The sequence below is a fragment of the Mauremys reevesii genome, linkage group 12 (genome assembly GCF_016161935.1).
Source record: "Mauremys reevesii isolate NIE-2019 linkage group 12, ASM1616193v1, whole genome shotgun sequence".
NCBI lineage: Eukaryota > Metazoa > Chordata > Testudines > Geoemydidae > Mauremys > Mauremys reevesii.
In genome coordinates, this window is record NC_052634.1 from 2,311,361 (window position 1) to 2,334,994 (window position 23,634).

The 23,634-nt window shown below is 42.8% G+C and overlaps 1 protein-coding gene across 4 annotated transcripts in view; it reads left to right on the forward strand.

Annotated features, from left to right (window-relative positions):
• Nucleotides 1-23,634, forward strand: part of SIK3 (SIK family kinase 3) — a 144,175-nt gene that overhangs the window by 66,051 nt on the left and 54,490 nt on the right. For all 4 annotated transcript variants that reach the window (XM_039496220.1, XM_039496219.1, XM_039496221.1 and 1 more), the window contains exons 2-3: nt 16,142-16,258; nt 20,625-20,688. In XM_039496220.1, coding sequence (XP_039352154.1) covers nt 16,142-16,258; nt 20,625-20,688 — 181 coding nt within the window. The remainder of the gene's footprint in view (nt 1-16,141; nt 16,259-20,624; nt 20,689-23,634) is intronic.

Here is a 23,634-nt window from a genome sequence, read left to right on the forward strand (position 1 = left end):
TGTGTGTGTGCGCGTGCACGCACGCATCTTGTGACGGGTTCCCCACAGGGTGCCACCTGGAACTGGGGTACCACTGAGCCCTCTGACCCACCAGTTTGGGCTCCCTCTCACGCTGTGCTGCTGTGACATGCTGCAGACCTGCTCCTGGTCCTACACTTCCACCAGCATTCACACAGGTAGGGACACACCCAGCAGCAATTACATGCAAACTCTGACCAGTCACTGCATAAACTAACAGTAGAGAAGCTACAGCCAAAATAACCACCAGCTTCCAGGCCTAGCACCCTAGAGATGTACTGTCCTGGCCTGGTCCAAACCGCAACCAGTATGAATTGATTATCCAGTTCGCCTCCCCCTCAATGTGGAGAGGAAATGCAACAAGCCTGTGTTAAACCAAGCTGAAATCCCCTACCCGCCCCGGCACTTCACTTAAGGGCATACGGTGTTTAAATTAAAACATAAAACAACTTTTATTAACTACAAAAGATAGATGTTAAGTGATTATAAGGGATAGGAAACAGATCAAAGCAGATTACCCAGCAAATAGACAAAAAATGCAAAATAAGCGTAACATACTAGATTGGCTATGAATTAGTAGTTTCTGACCCTGAGTGATGGTACAAGCAGAGTCTCAGGGCCTACGCTGCACTTAGTTTGCAGCTTGGAATCCCCAGGTTTTAAATACACAGGCTAGAAATCCCTTTAGCCTGGGTCCAGCACTTCCCCCAGTTCAGTCTTTTGTTCCTTAGGTGTTTCCAGGAGTTTTCTTATGTGGGGAGTGAAGAACAAGAGACGATGTCACTCCCTGCCTTACATAGCTTTAGCATATAGCGGAACTCTTTGTTCCCAGATCAGTGTGTGGAAAAATACAGACACCCCAATATGGAGTCCAGAGTCATGTGGCCTGGTCACATGCCCTTGTAGAGCCCTAGCAGGGGGAGGGATAGCTCAGTGGTTTGAGCATTGGCCTGTTAAACCCAGGGTTGTGAGGTCAATCCTTGAGGAGGCCACTTAGGGATCTGGGGCAAAAAATTGGTCCTGCTAGTGAAGGCAGGGGGCTGGACTCAATGACCTTTCGAGGTCCCTTCCAGTTCTAGGAGATTGGTATATCTCCAGTTATTACCTTTATTACTTACAGGCTGTCTGGAGCATTCTCAGGAAGGGTCACCAGGTGAGGGATCAGCTTCTCCTAAGGCCTATTGTTTTCCCCAATGGCTCATTACCCTAAATAGGCCTTTCCCAACCAGCTATCTAGATTGAAAGCATCTTGCCTGGTGCATGTCACCCAGGTGTAACTACATTTGAAATACAGATATAGTCAATATTCATAACTTCAGATACAAAAATGATACATGCATGCAACTAGGATAATCATATTCAGCAAATCATAACTTTTCCAAGGACACCTCACATGACCCACCTTATAGAAAATGCATCATAATTATGCTATAATCATAACATAATATCACTATGAAGAATAGGGTGTAGTGTCACACTCTGCTATGGGTGAAGTTAAACCAATAGCACTTCTGTTTGGGAGTAGTATAGTGCCCAATATGCACACTTATGTAGGATAATTATGACCATAATATGAGACTTCTATACTTAGTACAAATATGCACCTGTGCAGCTGTCCAAGTAGGCATCACATTTCTAAATAGCAAGTGCACATGTTTTGATGAACATCACTGTAATTGTCATTAGAAAGCAAGAGTCTAGTAATGAAGCTGTGTGATTTCTTTAACTGGTAGTGAACTAACATTTGCTATTTTAAAATCCTCCCCAGGAACTTTTCCAATAAATGTTGGAAAAAGCACAGCATATCCTTTCAGGTCCCCAGCCCTGCACTGTTAGTTGCTGACATAGGGTTGCATGTAATCCTCTGACTTCCCATTTCTTTGCTTTCCTTTACTGGAAGAGGTTATAGCACTAACTCAGCATTTGCTATTAGCTGATTCATGAGCTCATCTCTTTGCAATCATAGTGGGTTATTTTCTTCACTCTCATATTCTGGCCTGCCTTTCTCCTACACTGTCTGATATGGACTAGCTTTTAAAGCGAATGCGCCCCCCCCTCTTTTTTGTTGTTGTTGTTGTTCCTCTGTATTGTTCAATGTTTTGTGCCTGAATGACAATGGAAGAGGGTTTTAATTTGTTGTAAACCTTGTCTTCCAGTGGAAAGATGCATGCGTATAAAGTGATAGCTGACATTTTAAAGACAGAGCCATTAAAGCATAGCTGCATTAGCAGACCATGCTTGTGTGTGGAATAGTGAATTGGTTCTGTTTTCAAGGCAGCTGTTTTTGATGACGAAACAATCACTCAGTACGATCTTTGGTCTGTTTGCCTTCTGAGATATCCTCTGAGCACTGTAGGAGCACAAACATTCTTAGTAACACAACAGTTCAAAAGTAGAAGTTGTATGTTCTTCTGAAATTTACTGCAGCATTTTGCCTCAGTTACTACATCCCTGCCAGCTCATTGCAGTGCAGTAGGTTTGAAAGAATGAAAAACCCAATAATGACGTTCAGACCTGACCTACTTTGGGAAATTATGGGTCAAAAAAGAGCAATTTAAATGTTTCTGGCTGTTTACTTGGTAATGATGACGGTGGTTTTTGGAAGCTTGGAAAGGAGAAAGCAAGAGTTAGCCAAAGCCGGCAGTCTCAAGGACTGCTCTTTAAAAAGGAAAATGTTTGGGATGCAATTTAACTTTCTGCTCAATATTTCCATTTCATCTTCATTACACAGCCACTAATATGCACATAAGGTTACATCCTTGTCCCATTAAAGTCAATAGGATCAGGTGTTTTAGCAGTTAATTGGCAGACCCTGAGCCCATCTCCTGGCACGATGACAGATACCAAGAAGAGTGTTTTCAATGCTTGATTGCATAGTGACTGGCTCAGTTAAGGTCTTCTGAAGTCTGTCAGGAATAGCTGAGATGGCACCATCACTTTTTATTTCACTATTGTCTGTTCCTTTAGCACTATGTAGATAGCTTGACTGTTGATTTCAAAATCAGTTTAAGCTTTCACTAGGAGGAGCTGTTCCTCTCCTGGATTATCTGTTAAGTGTCCCCCGCTTTCCTCTGTGTATGTTCAGGTACTGCTGTTCCTTACTCCTTATCCTGGCACGCTGTGCTCCCCTTTCCATGTTCCTTCTGGCTGCTGTCCCACCTGATTTTGCAGTTGTCTCTTCTTCTGTATGCAGGTTCATCAGGCTGTCTCCACTGCTCCCTGCCTCTCTGTTTGCTTGAAGAAAGCGGGTTTTGTATTACTACTTATTCTCTCTTCTGTGCCACTGCTGCCACACTTCCAGTCCTTGGCTCACTTAGTACCTGTTCTTGTACCATAATGAAGTCTGACCAGAGTAGTGTTGAGGCCTTAAAACATATGTAATGGAAATTCTGTGCCTTTTTTTTTTTTTTTTTTAAAGTGCCAAGCCTTTCGGAGTTGTTTTATTCTGAGGAGCGTGGCTGCTTTAAAGCCTTCCTGCCTGTAGCTAAGTCTTTATATTTTGGGAGCTGTCTCAACAGCTATGAGAACTATCTGAGCACTGTGCTATTTGTGAGTACAATGGCAGAGCACTTAGCATTGAGCAGTCCAAGACTTTGTCACCTATGCTCTTAAAAATGAGTCCTGCTGGATCAGTCTTTGGTTTTTAAATGCAAGGCTGATTCTGAGCGTTATAAGTTGGAAGAGTATTTTGCCTTCACTGTGCCATAGAGATAACACTGCAGTGACAGATTCCTTGGATGCAAGGCAGGCAGTTATAAGACCCAAAGGCTTTGGGAGGCCCCAGAAGCTTGGTTTTAACCATAGGGTCAAAGGGTTGCTCATACTGGATTGCATTAGGTCATACAAACTGAGGGGACTAGGAGAGCTGAAGCACTTCTGAATACAATGCTGCTGCTGCATTAGGTTGGTGGCCCCAAGAGTTAATATCTCTGTTAACATTCCATGGTTGCTTGTTCTGCCATGAGACTTGCACTGAAAACGTTAAGTGGCTGTAGTTTTTCTCCGTTATGATTTCATGTTCAGCGCAGTAAGTGATTATGTCAATATCTGTGATAAGGGAAGGCTGAACCTGTGAGTACTGTTAGGACAACCAGGTAAGATTTTCAAAAAGTGCTTAAGTGACTTAGCCTAATTCCTGTTAGGCTGCTAGGTCACTTACACACTTCTTTAAATTTTGCCCACTACCTGTTCTCCAGCCAGAGTAAGAATGTAGTTCAGTGCCATGCCAGGGTATTAAAACGTCATGGAGAAGTCAGTTAATCACCCACTTGAACACTTCATTGTGCAGCTCATGAAATGAACAGGCACTCATTAGGGAAATAAAATTTGTTCCTAACCTCCAGTATAGATGCAGCTAGGTTGATGGCAGAATGCTCTCAACCTAGCTACCATGGCTTTAAGGAGCTGGAGGTCCTTAAGCAATGGAAAAACCCTTTGCGTTGCTGCAGGAAGTGTCTACACTACTTTGTCATTCTGAAGGAGGGTAGCATTGGTTTCAGTTGTTTCCCTGTGACTAGGCCTTGGAGGAAGTCAGCTTGGCTGATGGGGTCAGAGCCAGTTTTACTGTGGTGAAAACCTGAATCATCTATAATGAGGAAGGAGACACGGCTGCCGGGAAATGCCAGCATGGGGAAAACAACTTTATTTGTCTCTTGGAAAATGCTCTTAAGCCCCCAAATATCAGAGGGGTAGCCGTGTTAGTCTGTGTCCACAAAAACAACCAGGAGTCCGGTGACACCTTAAAGACTAACAGATTTATTTGGGCATATGCTTTTGTGGGTTAAAAACCCACTTCTTCAGATGCATGGAGTGAAAATTACAGATGCAGGCATAAATATACTGACACATGAAGAGAAGGGGAGTTACCTTACAAGTCATCTGTCAGTATATTTATGCCTGCATCTGTAATTTTCACTTCATGCATCTGAAGAAGTGGCTTTTTAACCCACAAAAGCGTATGCCCAAATAAATCTGTTAGTCTTTAAGGTGTCACCGGACTCTTCGTTGTTTAAGCCCCCAACTTCCCCCCCTGCCCTTCTTGCTTCCATGCTGAGTGATAACCCAGAAATTTCCCATTACCAACTTAACCCTCATTGCCTCCTTGCAAGCTCCTAGGGAGGCTCTGTGATTTCTGGGTCTGTAGCACAGGTAACTTCCCCCAGACTTTTCCCAAGAGACAATGATCTTCTTATATTATTACCTCTGGTACCCAAAGCATTTGTCTGTGCAGAACCTTTGTTTAGAAAGTGCCAAGTCTCTTGTTTAAGGTGAATGTGTTGGTCTGTTCAAGGGCTTTTCCATTGGATTAAACTTTGAGTACAAGCATTTAAATTATAGCTCTTTTGATTTGAAAGTGTGACACTCTCACCAACAGAAGTTGGTCCAATAAGAGAGATTACCTCACCCCCTTCTCTTGCTAGTATCCTGGAACTACACTGCTACAACAGCGCTGCATAGCTCTTCTAGCTGGTATTTTTCTATGTCCTCATTCTGACAGCAATTATTTTTTGTGGTTGATATATTTTTATTAAAGATAGTGTATTAAGCCCACAGCAGTGCAGTTGGATAATGAGTTCATATCTCACATGTACTGTTGTGTAATGTAGCCACCCAAATCCTAATGTAATCAGTCAGATGTCAGAAAGGAGAGCGTAATAATTCAGTTATTCTTGTTTGAGACACTGACCAAAATATACTATCTGTATCTGTCTTGCATTGGGCCATGAAATGTCCACCAGCTTAACACAGCTGTGCCATATGGCTTTATCAGATTCCCTAAAGCAGATATATAGCTTCTGAAATGTGACTTTAAAAAACATAAAGCTGCTCAGGAATACTCTACCTGTTCCCATGCACAGTGCTGTCCTTTTAAACCTCTGATAGCTCTCAGTGCCATCTTCACTGCTCCTATCTGAAGAAAGTCCCTCTCCCCCTCCCCTCTTTTTTAAGCTTTACAAAAGCTTGTTCTTACTGGGAAAATCCTCTCAGCGAAAAGAATGCGATTGTGAGATCTTTGAGTCCCATGTGACTCCTTTAGCTTTCCAGTCTGCCATTCAGCGCTGTCCTCTTAACCACATATTGTAGGCTTATCAAAAGTGTAACTAATGAAAATCTGCACTGCTCACATATTTGCTGCACAACGGAGGTTACTCTTCTGAAGAATGCTGCAAGCCTAGAACATGACAGCAGCAATTTGTCACCTCATTAATCACAGCTTGTTAGTGCCCTGCAATTTTAGGAAGTGGAGAAAGGGGCCTAATTTTTTGCCATTTCACCCTGTCCCTCAGCTCTAACTCAGTTTCAGGCAGCTGCATCTAATCCCAGTCACCAGATTGGTTTGCTGGATATTGTCATTTCTAGCAGGAGTGACTTTTGAAACCAGAGCTGGAATTTTTCGTGTGTGTGTGTGTGTGTGACAGACTTGCCATTCCCATGTGACCCTGAGACCTCAGAATCTGCCAACAGCTTGCCCTGGGTTGTCTGCCATTTTTACTGTAGTAGACACCGCTGTGACTCTAGGGCATTACTTCAGATTTTAAAATAGTGCGGTTGTGTACAGTAAATAACCTGGTACCTAGTCAAGAGACACTCCGCCACCCCACCTGGGCTTCCCAGCGATCCAGTGCTGTGATGCTTATAGATAAAGCACTTACTCTTTTATTCTTTGAAATGCGTAACTTCAAAACTTGGGAGTCTATCAGGTTGTCAGGAGCAACCCTTAATAAAACTGTGTCCTGAGTGCCAGGCTGCAGTTCAGATCTCCGGACTGTGCTTTGAGTCAGGAGAGGAGCTTTACAAAACTTCATAACAAAAGCAAACTTTGTTCGAGGTGTATGAACCTTTTGGTGAACTGGACAGGTTTGTTCAGTCTTGGTCATTTCTCACTATATTAACTTTTCTCCCCACAACAGTCCCCGTAGAGACTGAGGGGAGATGATCTCCTCCTGGGCTTGTCAGCGTGAAGGTAGCTGGCTGGCCCGCTGGGCTATCTTAATTCTAGGGAATGGGCAGAGAGCATTGTGCTGTCTATCCCGTCCTTCTGAACTCTGAAACTACAGCACCAGATGAGATCTTTAGGAAGGTGTGGTAGAAGTTCAGACTTTGAGGATATGGAGGTGTGGTGGGTGGAATTACTACAAAACTGGCTGGCTTTAACCAATAATATTTTTAAGCAGAAAACTGTAATCTGTATATTTTATTTGAGGAACTTTAAAAATGTACACTTGAAATTTCTATTCCACAACAGAGTAGAAAACTGACCAGTCAACCCCACACTGGAAGTACGCAATCAGGCAGCAGCAGAGGACCCCCCCCACACACACACACACCAAAAAAAAAAAAAAAGTGAATACAGTACAGTGCTGTTAAATGTAAACTACTAAAAAAATTAAAGGGAAAGCAGCATTTTTCTTCTGCATAGTAAAGTTTCAAAGCTGTATTAAGTCAATGTTCAGCTGTAAACTTTTGAAAGAACCACCATAACGTTTTGTTCAGAGTTACAAACATTTCAGAGTTACAAACAATCTCTATTCCCAAGATGTTCATAACTCTGAGGGTCTACTGTATATGGAACCGTAAAGTAGTTTTGGTGGAGGGTAAGTTTTCATAACTGAGGGAAGAAAAGGTTTAGGGAACATCCAAGTGATTGGCTGAGTTAACGTTTTGCTAATTATTATTATGTTTACATAACATTTGGGGGATGGATAGCTCAGTGGTTTGAGCACTGGCCTGCTAAACCCAGGGTTGTGAGTTCAATCCTTGAGGGGGCCACTTAGGGATCTGGGGCAAAAAATCAGTACTTGGTCCTGCTAGTGAAGGCAGGGGGCTGGACTCAATGACCTTTCAAGGTCCTTTCCAGTTCTAGGGGATAGGATATCTCCATTAATATTTTTATTTTAATTTTATTTCATCTGCCATTTTGTTAATAATAATAATAATAATGTTGATAAATGCAAAGTAATGCACATTGGAAAACATAATCCTAACTATACATATACAATGATGGGATCTAAATTAGCTGTTACTACTCAAGAAACCGGGTAGCCGTGTTAGTCTGTATCCACAAAAACAACAAGGAGTCCGGTGGCAGCTTAAAGACTAACAGATTTATTTGAGTATAAGCTTTTGTGCGTAAAAACCCACTTCTTCAGATGCATGGAGTGAAAATTACTGAAGAACTAAAATTCATTTGCAAATTTGACACCATTAATTTGAGCTTGAATAGGGACTGGGAGTGACTGGCTCATTACAAAAGCAGCTTTCCCTCTCCTGGAATTGACACCTCCTCATCAGTTATTGGGAGTGGACTACATTCACCCTGATCAAATTGGCCCTGTCAGCACTGGCTCTCCACTTGTGAGGTAACTCCCTTCTCTTCATGTGTCAGTATCTAATGCCTGCATCTGTAATTTTCACTCCATGCATCTGAAGAAGTGGGTTTTTACCCACGAAAGCTTATGCCCAAATAAACCTGTTAGTCTTTAAGGTGCCACCACACTCCTTGTCAGTCAAGAAAGAGATCTTGGAGTCATTGTGGATAGTTCTCTGAAATCATCCACTCCATGTGCAGTGGCAGTAAAAAAGCGAACAGAATGTTGGGAATCATCAAGAAAAGTGATAGATAAGACAGAAAATATCACGTTGCCTCTATATAAATCGATGATAGACCCACACCTTGAATACTGCATGTGGATGTGGTCGCCCCATCTCAAAAAAAGATATATTGGAATTGGAAAAGGTTCAGAAAAGGGCAACAAAATGATTAGAGGTATAGAACGACTTCCATATGAGGAGAGATTAATAAGACTGGGTCTTTTCAGCTTGGAAAAGAGGCAACTAAGGGGGGATATGATAGAGATCTATGAAATCATGAGTGGTATTGAGAAAGTAAATGAAGTGTTGTTTACTCCTTCTCATAATACAAGAACAAGGGGCCACCCAATGAAATTAATAGGTAGCAGGTTTAAAACAAACACGAGAAAGTATTTTTTCGTGCAACACACTGTCAGGAGAGCTGGCTGTATTTTAAAGAATCCTTATTGAGATTGCAGGAAAAAACCATCCCGATGTGTAGAAAGAATAGTAAATATGGCAGGCGACCAGCTTGGCTTAACAGTGAAATCCTTGCTGATCTTAAACGCAAAAAAAGAAGCTTACAAGAAGTGGAAGATTGGACAAATGACCAGGGAGGAGTATAAAAATATTGCTCAGGCATGCAGGAGTGAAATCAGGAAGGCCAAATCACACTTGGAGTTGCAGGTAGCAAGAGATGTTAAGAGTAATAAGAAGGGTTACTTCAGGTACGTTAGCAACAAGAAGAAAGTCAAGGAAAGTGTGGGCCCCTTACTGAATGAGGGAGGCAACCTGGTGACAGAGGATGTGGAAAAAGCTAATGTACTCAATGCTTTTTTTGCCTCTGTCTTCACAAACAAGGTCAGCTCCCAGACTGCTGCACTGGGCAGCACAGCATGGGCAGAAGGTGACCAGCCCTCTGTGGAGAAAGAAGTGGTTCGGGACTATTTAGAGAAACTGGATGAGCACAAGTCCATGGGGCCGGATGCGCTGCATCCGAGGGTGCTAAAGGAGTTGGCGGATGTGATTGCAGAGCCATTGGCCATTATCTTTGAAAACTCATGGTGATCAGGGGAGGTCCCAGATGACTGGAAAAAGGCTACTGTAGTGCCCATCTTTAAAAAAGAGAAGGAGGAGGATCCGGGAAACTACAGGCTAGTCAGCCTCACCTCAGTCCCTGGAAAAATCATGGAGCAGGTCCTCAAGGAATCAATTCTGAAGCACTTCGAGGAGAGGAAAGTGATCAGGAACAGTCAGCATGGATTCACCAAGGGCAAGTCATGCCTGACTAACCTATTGCCTTCTATGAGGAGATAACTGGGTCCGGGGAATTAGGGGAAAGCAGTGGATGTGTTATTCCTTGACTTTAGCAAACCTTTTGATATGGTCTCCCACAGTATTCTTGCCAGCAAGTTAAAGAAGTATGGGCTGGATGAATGGACTGGATAAGGTGGATAGAAAGCTGGCTAGATTGTTGGGCTCAGCGGGTAGTGATCAACGGCTCCATGTCTAGTTGGCCGCCGGCTTCAAGCGGAGTGCCCCAAGGGTCGGTCCTGGGGCCGGTTTTGTTCAATATCTTCATTAATGATCTGGAGGATGGCGTGGACTGCAGTCTCAGCAAGTTTGCAGATGACACGAAACTGGGAGGAGTGGTGGATACGCTGGAGGGTGGGGATAGGATACAGAGAGACCTAGACAGATTAGAGGACTGGGCCAAAAGAAACCTGCTGAGGTTCAGCAAGGACAAGTGCAGAGTCCTGCATTTAGGACGGAAGAATCCCATTCACTGTTACAGACTAGGGACCGAGTGGCTAGGAATCAGTTCTGCAGAAAAGGACTTAGGGGTTACAGTGGACAAGAAGCTGGATAGGAATCAACAGTGTGCCCTTATTGCCAAGAAGGCTAACGGCATTTTGGGCCATATAAGTAGGGGCATTGCCAGCAGATCAAGGGACGTGATCATTCCCCTCTATTCGACATTGGTGAGGCCTCATCTGGAGTACTGTGTCCAGTTTTGGGCCCCACAGTACAAGAAGGATGTGGAAAAATTGGAACGAGTCCAGCGGAGGGCAACAAAAATGATTAGGGGGCTGGAGCACATGACTTATGAGGAGAGGCCAAGGGAACTGGGATTGTTTAGTCTGCAGAAGAGAAGAATGAGGGGGGATTTGATAGCTGCTTTCAACTACCTGAAAGGGGGTTCCGAAGAGGATGGATCTAGACTGTTCTCAGTGTTACCTGATGACAGAACAAGGAGCAATGGTCTCAAGTTGCAGTGGGGGAGGTTTAGGTTGGATATTAGGAAAAACTTTTTCACTAGGAGGGTGGTGAAGCACTGGAATGGGTTCCCTAGGGATGTGGTGAAATCTCCTTCCTTAGAGATTTTTAAGGTCAAGCTTGACAAAGCCCTGGCTGGGATGATTTAGTTGGGAATTGGTCCTGCTTTGAGCAGGGGTTTGGACTAGATGACCTCCTGAGGTCCCTTCCAACCCTGATATTCTGTGATTCTATGAACTTCTGGAACTCCTTGCCAGAGGATGTTGTGAAGGCCAGTAGTATAACAGGGTTCAAAAGGGAGCTAGATAGATTCATGGAAGATAGGTCCATCGATGGCTATTAGCCAGGATGGGCAGGAATGGTGTCCCTTGCCTCTGTTTGCCAGAAGCTGGGATTGAGCGACAGGGGATGGATCACTGTCTGTTCATTCCCTTTGGGGCACCTGGCATTGGCCACTGTCAGAGTACAGGATACTGGGCTTGATGGACCTTTGGTCTGACCCACTATGGCAGTTCTTAAATTCTTATGATTGTTTACTGTTAATTATAGTTCATTAGCTGAGCAGTGACAATGTGCTTGCTGCTGTACAGGACACACAGACATGTTCCTGCCTGGTGGAGCTTACAGTCCTGACCCCTGTTCTCCGGGGGTATTTCGGATTCTCCTCTTCATCTGGCTGTTCTTTCTCTTTTGAAAAGTGCTTTTCCCATGATAGAGCAAGTGTTCAGTTCCAAGGTAGCAAATGTCTTCTGTTAGGCATGTTCTTTAGTGTTTTAAGCCTTATGTTTACATGCCTGTTTACAGTTTGCTATGGTAACATTCAGTTCCACATGAAATATGAGTCTGTTGCATTCAAGGTGCGAATGCCAGAGTAAAGCCCTTAACTCATGTAGCCTGTAGTGCTACATGGATGTGAAATTTCATGCACACTAATCCCATAGCTATTCAGCTAGCAGTTATTTATCCTGATTCAAGGATCCTAAGTAACTATGAAACACATTCTCAGTGTGTTTTTACATTTTACCTCTGTTTTCCCCTTTCAAAAGCAGCCACTGCCCCCAGGACCTTTTTGCTTTTAAAACAGAGCTATTAGGGGTGATATCACTGGTTGCTAACTAGTATTGTGCATGCAATTATAGAACTGTTGCGTAATGCTAAGACTTAAACGATATACCTCTTGTAGCTCTGTAGCTGTTTTGGGAAAGGATCCGGGTGAGCTTTCTCTAACAACAAATAAAGTTGTTCTATCTTGTGTAGCTGTGCTCATGGGACTCAAGACTATCTTACTGATGGAATGCAGATTTTGAAAGAGTCTGCAACCCATTCCTCTCTCCCCCTCTCTCCACAACTGATAGCAGCATTTGGTAGGAATATGCAACTCATAATGTGATGGGTATCTTGTTCTCTGGCTTCCCAGATTACTTCCAAAGAGTGAAGATGTGTTTCAGATCTCGTGCCAGTGTGGTTTCTTTGTCCATTGACATGGCATGTCCCAGTATGTGAAACACTTGCCCTCTAAGTGAATGTTGTAGTCTTCTACAAACAAGCTGTTATATAGTTGGGATTTCCAGTTTCTCCTGTTCACTGTTTCTGATTGTTTTTAATGTAGTTAGGTAAATCACATCTCCCCGAACTAGCACTTTTGTGTGGTTTTAACATTTTTTATAAAATATTGAAATGAAATCCAAAGTGGGGCCTCTTGGTATCTTGCTACTCCCTGTTCTGACTGCCTCACAGCAGGGGAAATCCATTGGGCTTTCTGAAGCCCTATCATCCCAGGGATGAGTTTCTGGCCCAAATGAGGAATCTGCAGAGAATTTTCAGTATTGCAAAAAACGTGACATTTGGTCTGCTGTATGGCTGTGGTCTGGTTTTTAATCAAACCTCAGGAACATAATCACAAGGGTATTGGTATGTGTGTTTCCATGCCACTCTGACTTGGTGGCTTATGGTATCTACCCTTCCTTGACATTGGCTGTCTTTATAAATAACACTATAGCAAATCAAAGAAATACCACCACAGAATGTTGTATTGTGGTTCTTTTCTAGTGTGAAACGCCAGCTCTAAACAAGAAAATTTGCTGGTGGATCCCCAAACCATGGACTCATTTTAGCTCATCACCTGTTGGCACACTGTAGCTGTCACTCTTGCATTGTCAAGTGTCCTGGTTATTTTTTTAGTAGGGGTGGGGTTTTGGTTAGTGTGGACCATGCATATTTTGTGTGTGGATGTGTGCTGCAGAGGGTTTTGACTTACAGCATTGCCACAGATGCCCGCAGCATGTGTTGGTAGTATTCCTTTCTGTCTTTGAGAGCAGACTCCATTTTGCTTACCCTTTTATTGTGGCATGGTTTGTGGATAGCGATGCAGTGAGAGCTAGCTTTTCTCCCTTCAGACTGTAGCAGCATGCAGCTGCTCAAACAGTTTGTAGAACAGACGTCTGTCCTTATCCAGGTGCTTTCAATTAAACAGTCTGTTTCCATGTATGATGGACACACATTGCTCTCATCCGATCAAAGCCCAGTCTCTTTACTGGCACACTTTAAAAGAGCTTTTTAATTTTTCCAGTGTAGCTCAGTATTTTAAAAACATAGTTCAAAATTGGGAAAATGCAGTGTTACTTTTCAGGAAGTGCCTGCCTATTTCAGTTCCTTGGCATATTTGTGTAGCAAGCACTATACCCGTGTAGGGTTTCCACAGGCAAATCCTGTGAGGACTAGAGGGGAAATGTTTCATCATGGGTATCTTCTTCGGCTTCAGACAGTAGACCTGACTCTTGTCTTTGATCTGAACCTTGAGCCTGATGTGCTCTACCTACATATGTTACTACTGGATCAGATAAGTAGAAAGGAGGTCAAGAAAAGAAACACTTCTTCTGTATGTATAGACAAGCATGGCACTTTTTAGAAGACACTTTACTCTGGCATTCAAAAAATTGACTTTGTTTTTCACGTAATCACTTTTTTTATTGTTTAAAAATAGCTTCTGACTTTTTAATGAGCACCTATTAAAAAGCCAGGCATGAGATTAAACAGATTTTCATCGCAAACTAAATGTTTCTCCAGCTAAGCAGAAATCATATCCATCTTTTAGAAGCTGATGGATCATTCACATTGCCCTTGATGCCAGTTTCATAACAATGAGGACCCAGTTTCTATGCAGTTGGGCAGCATGATCAAACATAACACAGTGTCTAGGTCTGGAGCTGGCATGTGAGCTTAGATAGCTTCTGTGGAGTAAAACAGATGCAGAGAGTGAAACTCAGGCTTATGTAACAAGAAGATGTGGATTCAGACTAGGTTGAATGAGGCTAGGGAAGAGGGCAGCTTATGTGTCCATCTCCAACCAATATGCTTGGGATTGTGCAGGTAGTGATATATGTGGAGTTTCATCTTCTGGAATGTGATGCACTGACACCTTAAATACAGGCACACATAGGTGGCGAGGCTTGCTGCAGAGGAGCACTTTAACACCACTGCAAAGAAGTGGTGGGAAAGCAGAGGGAAGGAGGCTGTCTGGGGTGGAAGCAAAGGAATTCTTTGTGAGGTGGAATTTTTAAAGATCAGCCGGGTGGAGGTAGTAAGGTTTGCTAAATAAGAAACATCAAAAACTGTAGGTTGCGCTTCATGAATAAGTATCTTGCCTGAACAATTAAATGTCCAAACACTTAACTAACTGGCCACCTGCCATAGTGGGATTTTTACAAACCATCCAGTTGGTGCTGATGTTCACTAGTCCACATATAAGAGGGTAGCATTTTGTTATGCAAAACTAGAGCACAAAGTAAATGTCACTGCTGTCAGTTTCCTTCTGTGTGGGTTTCCGACCGATGCTTCAGTTGATCATGAATTAATAATCTTTTTGGGAAAACACTGAGATTAAGGAAGGCTTTTTTGTTGTCTGCTGAGGCTTTTTAAAATTAAATAAGCCTTCTCTCCCCCACCCCCATTTTACATCCCAGTCCCATGGTTTCTGATGATGGGCATTGGAAGGTACCAGTGATTTTTCTCTGCCACGCTGAACTTCTTGGCTATGTTTTACTGCAGGTGGAAAAGTTTTGCTGGCTTGACCCTGCCAGTCATCTGTTCTCAACTTTTCTTTGATCAAAGCTGACAGCTTGCTGATTCCTCAGTTTTCTCACTGACTTACTACCCCTTTGAAACCTCTCCCACTTCTATACTGAGGTGTCATTCATAACATTAATTAAAAGAATCCTACTGCTTGGGAGTGTAAAGACTGTAGTTTGCACCTTCCCTTCTGAATTATCATTCCCAGGCAAAATTTTATGTTAAGGATGAGAGTAAATATCAGTAATTTAGGGTCAAACATATTGCAGGGATGTTGTAATTATCCTAAAACCAAGCATTATAAACATAGGAAATTCACTGTTAAAGGTCAACATCAAAGAAATCAAACATGCTTAGATATGGAAATACACAATTAGGGCACCCCAACAAACTTAACTTTGCCTTGTAGTGACACTCTGTCATAACTGTGTGATTAAGACACTGTAGGTGTTTGTGGTCCCAGATAAGATTAAACCTATTTTTATAGGTGCCTTAAATTTTCTTCTCTCTCCTCCCTCCTTACCCCCGTTACGGCTCAGGGATTTGGTAATGATGCACACCCCTGGTTCTAGTCCAGTCCAGATCTGCGGTGACTGAAAGTTGTTGGTGGGTGAAGTGTGTGTGTGTGTCTTGCACTGTCACTGCCTGTGCAGTTCCTGTTCTGTTGACACACAGGATTTCAGTGTTCAGGCTGAGTTAGGCACCTTTCATCGGCACTTGCTGCTTGAATATTAATTGAGATGCGGTGGCGGCAAGCTGGAAGTCATCTTTTGACTTGTAAACTGAAAAAATGGCAGCTGGGAATTTCTGGGGACTCAGTCCTGGATTCCAGGAAGCTGCTTTTCTAACTAGTCACTGATGCTAGGGTGAGCATTCAGATACTATAGGAAGAGGGGAAAACATGAAACCCCAAGATCAGCATTGCACACTTCAGTGGCATATGTTCTTTTTCCTCATTGACGATCAGAAAATGAAATACCTCTCCTGCATGTTGATGGAGCGTAGTCTGTACTAACGTGGGAGAGTTTTCCTGAATCAGGTAGACAATTCTTAAACTGTGAGCTCTTTGGCACAGAGACCATGTGTGTGTTGTGTGTGTGCGCCTAGCACCAGGGGGCCTGGTCCTCGATGAAGGCTCCTAGACACTACGTGGTACAAATAATTAATTCTGAATAGTCACTAAGTGACCCATTTCTTTCTTTGCCAGGTTGCTATAAAGATCATTGACAAGACACAGCTGGATGAAGAGAACCTCAAGAAGATTTTTAGAGAAGTTCAGATTATGAAGATGCTCTGCCACCCGCATATCATCAGATTATATCAGGTATGAGCATTGTGCAATGGGCTTTTCCCTCCCGGTGCGGGCTGTGTGCGCCACAGGCTTACCCTGTGCAGTGCTATCACGTATAGGGCTGTTTCTGTACTTTCAATAGAGTAACATATGGGAAAAAAATCTATTTTCAGGGTTACAAAATACAACAACCCGTGCCCACCCGCCCCCCCAAAAGTGTTTCAGTAGCTAGTCCTCTGTTTTACTGGAAGATCAAATGTCCTTTGAGCGCAGCCAGTTTCCATTTGTTTATGGCTATTGTGTGCCTTTCAGTTTCCCAGTTTAGACTAGCTGTGTTGTCCTCACTGGAAGATGATCACTGGAAGTAACGGTGGTAGCATCACTCCAGTATTTTGTTACAGTTTTTTCTCCAGCTTTTCTGGCTTTCCTTACTTGGCAAAAAGCACCAGGGAAAGGTCCCCGCTGCGTGCAGTGTGGGGTGAGTAATGGTGTGGGTTTGTACAGACTGCTTTGGCGATGCCAATCTCACGAAAGGGTCAAGTAGGACAGCAGAGGGGATCCAGACCCTTTGTGGAGGCCAGAAGTGATGTGGCACACGAGTGAAGTGAATGCAGAACTAATTGGGGACTAAACCCTTGGAGAAACTTTAAATCATAGAATCATAGATTATTAGGGTTGGAAGGGACCTCAGGAGATCATCTAGTCCAACCCCCTGCTCAAAGCAGGACCAATCCCCAAATCCCTAAATGGCCCCCTCAAGGATTGAACTCACAGCCCTGTGTTTAGCAGGCCAATGCTCAAACCACTGAGCTATCCCTCCCTGTCTTGTAAAAGGTCCTGGTCCTGGATCTCCTTGACCAGGCCATTAGTGACGTGGAAAAGGACTGCCTTCCCTGTATCCTGCCAATATTGCCTGTTGGGTGACAGGCTGAAGCGAAACTGCCGTTCAGCTACAATCTGCTGAGCTGAAGATGCAGAAATAGAATTAACAAGTAGGATCCCTTTATTTCCTGCTTTAAAAACAATGGATTAAATTGGAAAGCAGAGACAGCTTCTGCGTGAGCCAATGGCCAGTACTGTCAAATTTCTCTGTCTGCCATTCCTGAGAGCTGGATCATGAAGTGGGGAAAATGCTGTTGTCTTCTCAGGCTGGGCGTGCGTTAAGTTTAGCCTGAGAACGGACTGGCTTGCTAGAGATGCATTAGAACCAAAAGTCTGCTGTGGTGTCTGTTTGTCTCTGCCGGCTGGCAACACAGTTTGAACATTTGGGGTATCAGTTGCAATATTTAGTGGCTAATTTCCCCTGTGATTTAATGGGGGGTTCTGTATGTTTGCCAAGAAGAGAGGACACCGGTAGAGACTGCCCTTCCCTAGCAACAGCTGCTGTCTGCTTGAGGCAAAGCTGCTTCTAGTTCATGTCTCACTGCAGTCAGTGGCTATTTAGACTCAGAGGAACTAAAACTGAGAATCTCGGGTGGAAAAGGTTAATGACTTGATACCTTGGCCAAAGAGCCATGTGTGAGATGCCTGTGACAGCCATTTGAAGAGTTGTACAGGGTGACAATGCACAGGCAGTATTGTCTCTGGAAGAGCCGGTGCCTGTAACGCTTTTTTGAGCCAAAAGCTCTTGTCAACCTATTTTATGCAATATAAAGCCCTAGACAGAATACGCTGAGAGATGGCAGCCATGTCTCAGCTCCGCCAGGGTTAGAACACAGCATCCTCTGTGTGGTGGTTTTCAGCTGGCTGTCCTATAGCGTGCTTTCCACAGAAGTTTTATTCTGATTTTTGAAATGGTGCATGGTTGTTATAAAACACCTGAAATCAAAGCTCTCTTGTCATTAAAGCCTTTCCTCCCCAGCCATTCCTTAAAGATCTGAATCACACATTTCTTTAGGTTTGTAACACTCAAAACCAATAAATGCAAGAGGAGAAGGTGTCTCCAGTACCTGAAAAAATGTAAGAGACCAGGTTTGCTTGGAAACAGAAAGATGTAAAAAACACCCATATGTTTTGTTTGCACATATGTGGAGTAACTGTTAAGTGGTAACTGTTAACCACATCACATGACAATTGAGTAAAGCTGGATGGCACATTCTGAATCGAAGGGTCTGTCTCTGCTACACTCATTTATTAGCTTTTCTGAGAAAAGAAACAAAACCTGCTGGTTAAAGAGCTGCAATTGTCCAGATTGGACATCTTTTTTTTAATCTGAAGGTTGCATGTTTCAAGCCCAAACCCTTAACAAGAGCCAATGTGCTTACTGTCTCTCTCAGCATGAGAGCAACTGTCATCTCAAATGTGGCTGACTATTTAGACTTTGTAGAAAAGTTAAATGCAATCAAAATGTTTTCATGACTTTAAAAATCCTCCAGAAACATGGATGTTAAACCAAGCTCACCTGAAGGGTTTGCAGTCCAACTGTTTCAACATTGAGAACTGGAAAATCAAACTGACTCCTGTAATTTTTGTTGTCCAAGTTTCAAGCAATGTGTAAAATTAATAGCATAATTGAGGCTTGGAAAATTTCCCAGAGACCAGCTTGCCCAAGGACTAGTCCTTGAAGCCATGATGGAAAAACTGTGCTGCTGTGCCCATAAAAGCTACTGTTGCCAAAGCCACTGCTATGCAATTTAAAATAGTAAAAGATCAATGTGTTGTGTGTAATTGTGCATTGTCAGCCAACTTCCTATTTAATAAACATTTGAAAAGTAGCTTTTCTGTCTCTGGCCTTTCTTAGGCCAACTGTTCCAGTTGGGCGTCTTTCCATGCTTTCTTATCAATCCTGGGGGAAGTACGACCGTGACTTAGGCGTACACGTTCCATGTCGATGGGATTTGTACTCCTAAATCTGTCAAATGCTTTTGAAAATCCCTCCTTTGGATCTTGCTACAATGCTTTGAGTGTAATGCTCCCTCTTTCCCTTCACATGCTTATTTCCCTCTCCTTCCTTCTACTTCCCCGGAGATCTCCCCCTCTCTTTTGTGCAAATGCATTAATACTAAAATTCTCTTGGATTTGTGGGGAAATGGAAGGAAGGAAGGAGAGGGAAATCAGAACAGAGAAGTACTCTATAATTTTTTAATGTATCCCCTCAAACTCTTACTTTTACCTACATCCACCAGCTTACCCACGTGGAGTCACCCATATGCACTCGTGGGCACACTTTGAAGCTTGCTGCTAGAAGATCCATTCCCTCCAGTTAAACCAGTAGTGGCACCTGGGCTGCCTTACTCCCTGACCCTTGTCCTCCATCCTGAGCAAAAATGCAACTGCTCCAGCCACTTTTCTCCCTGGCTTTCCTTCTCCTGGCCTAAAAGAGCAGCAGTAGCTCCAGGCTGCTTTGTTCTCTTCTTCTACACGTCCCTCCTCTGAAAGGATCAATGCCCCTGTGCCCATCTGCTCCCAGACTTGCCCCTTCCCTCATGGGAAGGAGCACGGAGCTCCAGCCGCTCTGCTCTGTCTACTCCACGTTCAGGTGGGTGAGTGTTTTGAGCCCTGAGCATGAATAGCTAAAAACGTTTAGATTTGGAATCTTCTTAGTATTCATGCTCTTAGTGTTGATAGGCCAATTTCTTGACCTTTTACTATTTAAAACATGTTATTTTGGGGCTGAAATCCTTTCCCGCACCCTCGGCTTGTTTTGGCATAGTCTGGTATCACCAGGGCAGCTACCTCGGCCAGCTCCCATCGGCCGGAGTGATGTTACCATGATGGGTCCATAGAGAAATGTACAGTGGCCTGGTCATCTATTCTATGGCTACTAGAGCAAGTCACCTTTCCCTGGGACTAATTTTGGCATTTAATTGGCTTGCTGAAAATGGGAGAACTAGCCTTGATACTGTAACTGGCCTTCATTTGTTGGAGAGCTCCATGCCCACCCACAGCCCTGGAAGGCTTTTAGAACGATTGGCATTATCTTCTTGCTTAAATGTGAAGGGTCCCTAGAGCCAACCTCGAGCTTTTATGATTGATAGATCTTGAGTCATTTGAAAGTCACTTACTAATTCTGCAGGTAGTCCCTCCTTTAGAAAAAAAGTGTCCCTAGTTATTTGAGTGTTTCAGAGTGATGAATGAATAATCCGAAGGTGAACTTTTCAGTCTTGGCAGCCCAGAGAAGTCTCTGAGGTTCTTGAAACAAGTGGGGACTAGCAACTGACTATTTTGTGGGTGGGACGCAGAAGGATTGAAGTAGTGTTTAAAATAGCCCCTTTAATAATCATTCTTCTTTCCCCCTCCCCACCATTGCTCTCTAAAGCATTGCAATCCACTTCTTTTTAATTTGCTGAAAGCGGTTTGTGTCAAAGTTACAAGTAACAAAAGAAAATTCCAATTAGCTTCATATCCTTTTGCACTGAGCAGTCTCCTTAGCTGTCACTTTGTATCCTTGTGTGTCCAGGTTATGGAGACGGAGAGGATGATTTATCTGGTGACAGAGTATGCTAGCGGAGGGGAAATATTTGGTAAGTACGTTTATTGCATTCTTTAATCAGATATTGTACTTGGTCAACTACAGTAAGCTGAAAATAGCTGCCTCATATCTCCTGTCCTTCAGCCCTGGAAACTTCCATTGACAAAGGAATAAAGAATAAAATCATTTAACTTAAAGGAAAAATAAACCATACCATTTAAAAATGCATCGTCTCCGTGTTTTCTCAGAGGGATGGAGAGGTTCGTTCTTAGAGGCAGTTCCATTTTTCTTCATCTGCATGCTGACACTTGGGATTAAATATATTGCGTAGTGGTTTCAGAGCTGCCTTTTAAAGAGGTGCTAAAAACTTCACTTCCTGGCAAGCTGTAATGTGAGATTCTTGGCTGCAGCTGCGGTGGTGTTTGATATTAGTGACCTCTAAGCTGACGGGCCATCTTGCAGCTCTGCAGTCTTTTATACTTCAAATCATATGATTTCTCTGAGATTTCTGATATTTTTTTATGACCCATTAGCCCTGCAATCTAGAGCCTAGAAGCATCCATTTTAAAACTCAGTTTTTTGCTAGCAGTGTTCTAGTTGGGTTTTCTTGACCAGTGTTTGTCTGAAAACCATATTATATAACTGTCTTAAAATCACAAAATGTTTTTTTTACAATGATGACTAATGAAAAATCTGATGGTATTTTACTCACATGTCAAAGTTCTTTGCCCCAGGTAACGGAGTCAGTATTTTGCAACGTTGGTCTGTATCAGTTTATCTAACATGAGTCTCAGGAAAAAATCCTCATTCACTTTGGTCAGGAAAACAGGCCTGAAAATCACACTAACAACTTTGTTTAAACCCAGTTCTAGGTAATATTGTTCTGATCTCGGTGTGGAGCGAAACCTAGAGACACATCTGCTAAAGCCAAAGAGTTCGCTCTTTATTTAGTCTTCTCTGACTTATTCCTGTTCAGTCAATACTGAGATTATTATGTCTCCTTCAACGCCAACATTCGTGTTTGCCTTGAAAATAAGAAAAGGCTCTGACTTTGCTGGAGGAGATGTTGGGGTGTAACAAAGGACAAAGCTCTTAATCAATCTGAGATTCACCAAGTCACAGCAAAGTCATTGTGGCAAAATTACAAACTTCATCTGAAAAGTTAAGTCTAAGTTATGCCAGCACAAAAGCACCTCCTGGGAGCTGAAATCTGCTAAGTGCTATAAAATTCTTTTCACATTTTATCCTAAATGTTGTTCCTTTTACCTGGATCCCAGGAAAATGCTCCTATTTGAACTCACGTCTTATGGGGAAGGGCTATAATGTGTGGTAAGCAATATCTGCTGTGTCTGAGCAGCTTCCTTGCTATTCTGGTACATGTTGGAGAGGGAAGGCAGATGTTTCAGTTCTCAGCAGCAAGTAGAGCAATACTTGGCACCTCTATAGTACGTGTTATTCAAGGATCTCAAAGTCCTTGTAGGACTCCTGGGATGTAGGCGAGTATTACTTGCTGCCTACAGATGAAGAAGCTGAGGCACAGAGATATTGAATAAATCACTATGTGTCCTTGGGCTGTTGACTGAGACAATGCTCTGGTCTGTGCGTGGTCCCTGCTCTGCTAGTCTAGACAATACTACCTCCTTTAGAGAAAGCAAACCAAAAATTTTTGCGTACATAACCAGAGACTTGAACGATAAATTGCTGGTAACAGTTCTGGTAGCCTAAAAAGCGCCTTTAATAAAATGTCTAACATAGTGACATTTTCTCAGTGCCTTTGTAATTAATAGCTAATGACTCAGTAATTATTAATGGAAGAAACTACATCCATTACTTCTCCCATTATCCTCCACTGCTCCTTTGACTCCTGCTTCTCCAAGGAAGGGGCAATTTAAGTAGGCAACAAGTTATAACTGATAATCAACAAGTGTAGATTGTCTGAAAACCTAACTTTGCTGAGCCTTCTGCTGTCTCTCCAAAGCAGCGGTTTTGAAATTTGGCTGGGGGCACAACGAGCTTTCTAGTTCATGATGGACAGCTTGCCGGGTCAAACTTGAGTGAGTGGCATTGAGACTCTGAGTGACAGATTAGGTGTGTTTTTTATAGTATCACTTGACGTACATTTTGATTTAGGCAATCTGTCTGGCCTCTGCTATACAAACGTATTAGCAACGCTAGGTGGCATTAGCCTTCTCACTATTATTAGGGTGGGTGGCAAACTCCAAGTTTAAAAAACAAAAAATGCAAAGGTGGGACATGATTCAAAAAAGGGTTAAGAACCCCTGCTCGAAACATAAGTTGCCATTAATTATGTATTAATACTGTCGGATACCCCATAATTCTGCTAATTTGTGAAGTTCAGCTTACTCTTTGCTGTAATTATCACCTCCTACAAAGTAGCAGTATTGTGTGTGCGCTTCACGCCCACACAGTGGGAGGCTTTGCTTTTTTGTGGGTCACTGCAAAGAGGTAAAATATCTCTTTACCCCCTTCCTCCTGTTGAATTTGGAAGATATAATCCAAGTATTTCCCTCTTATCCAGAACTGTGTACGTACTAGCAAACTCATATGCAGACTTGGAAGAATTCTGTTGGGTACAAAAATAGCCCTGTACATTAATAGAAAGCGAAAATCTAATTGTTTTCTAAAATATTTTATGCTGTAGTAAATTCAGATAATTAGAATTGCTAATTTACAGTACATTGCCCTGTACTATATCCTCATGTGTGGCTGTGAGCAGATGAATCCAGTTATCAGTTATGTACTAGAAGGTAAATGTCAATGTCTACCTCTATCTAGTAGGTTCTGACAGTTTTCAAACTACACACAAGGTCCATTAACTCCCAACTTTATATCTGAGAGTGAAGCCGGAATCCCAGCAAAGTTTCCTGTGAGACAAAGTAGCCAGTGAGACATTTTGTTCTAACATGGGAAGCAATTGATTGGGGGTGGGCATGGAACCAAACAGAAGCCCATTTGGAAAATAATCTTTCCTTGCAAT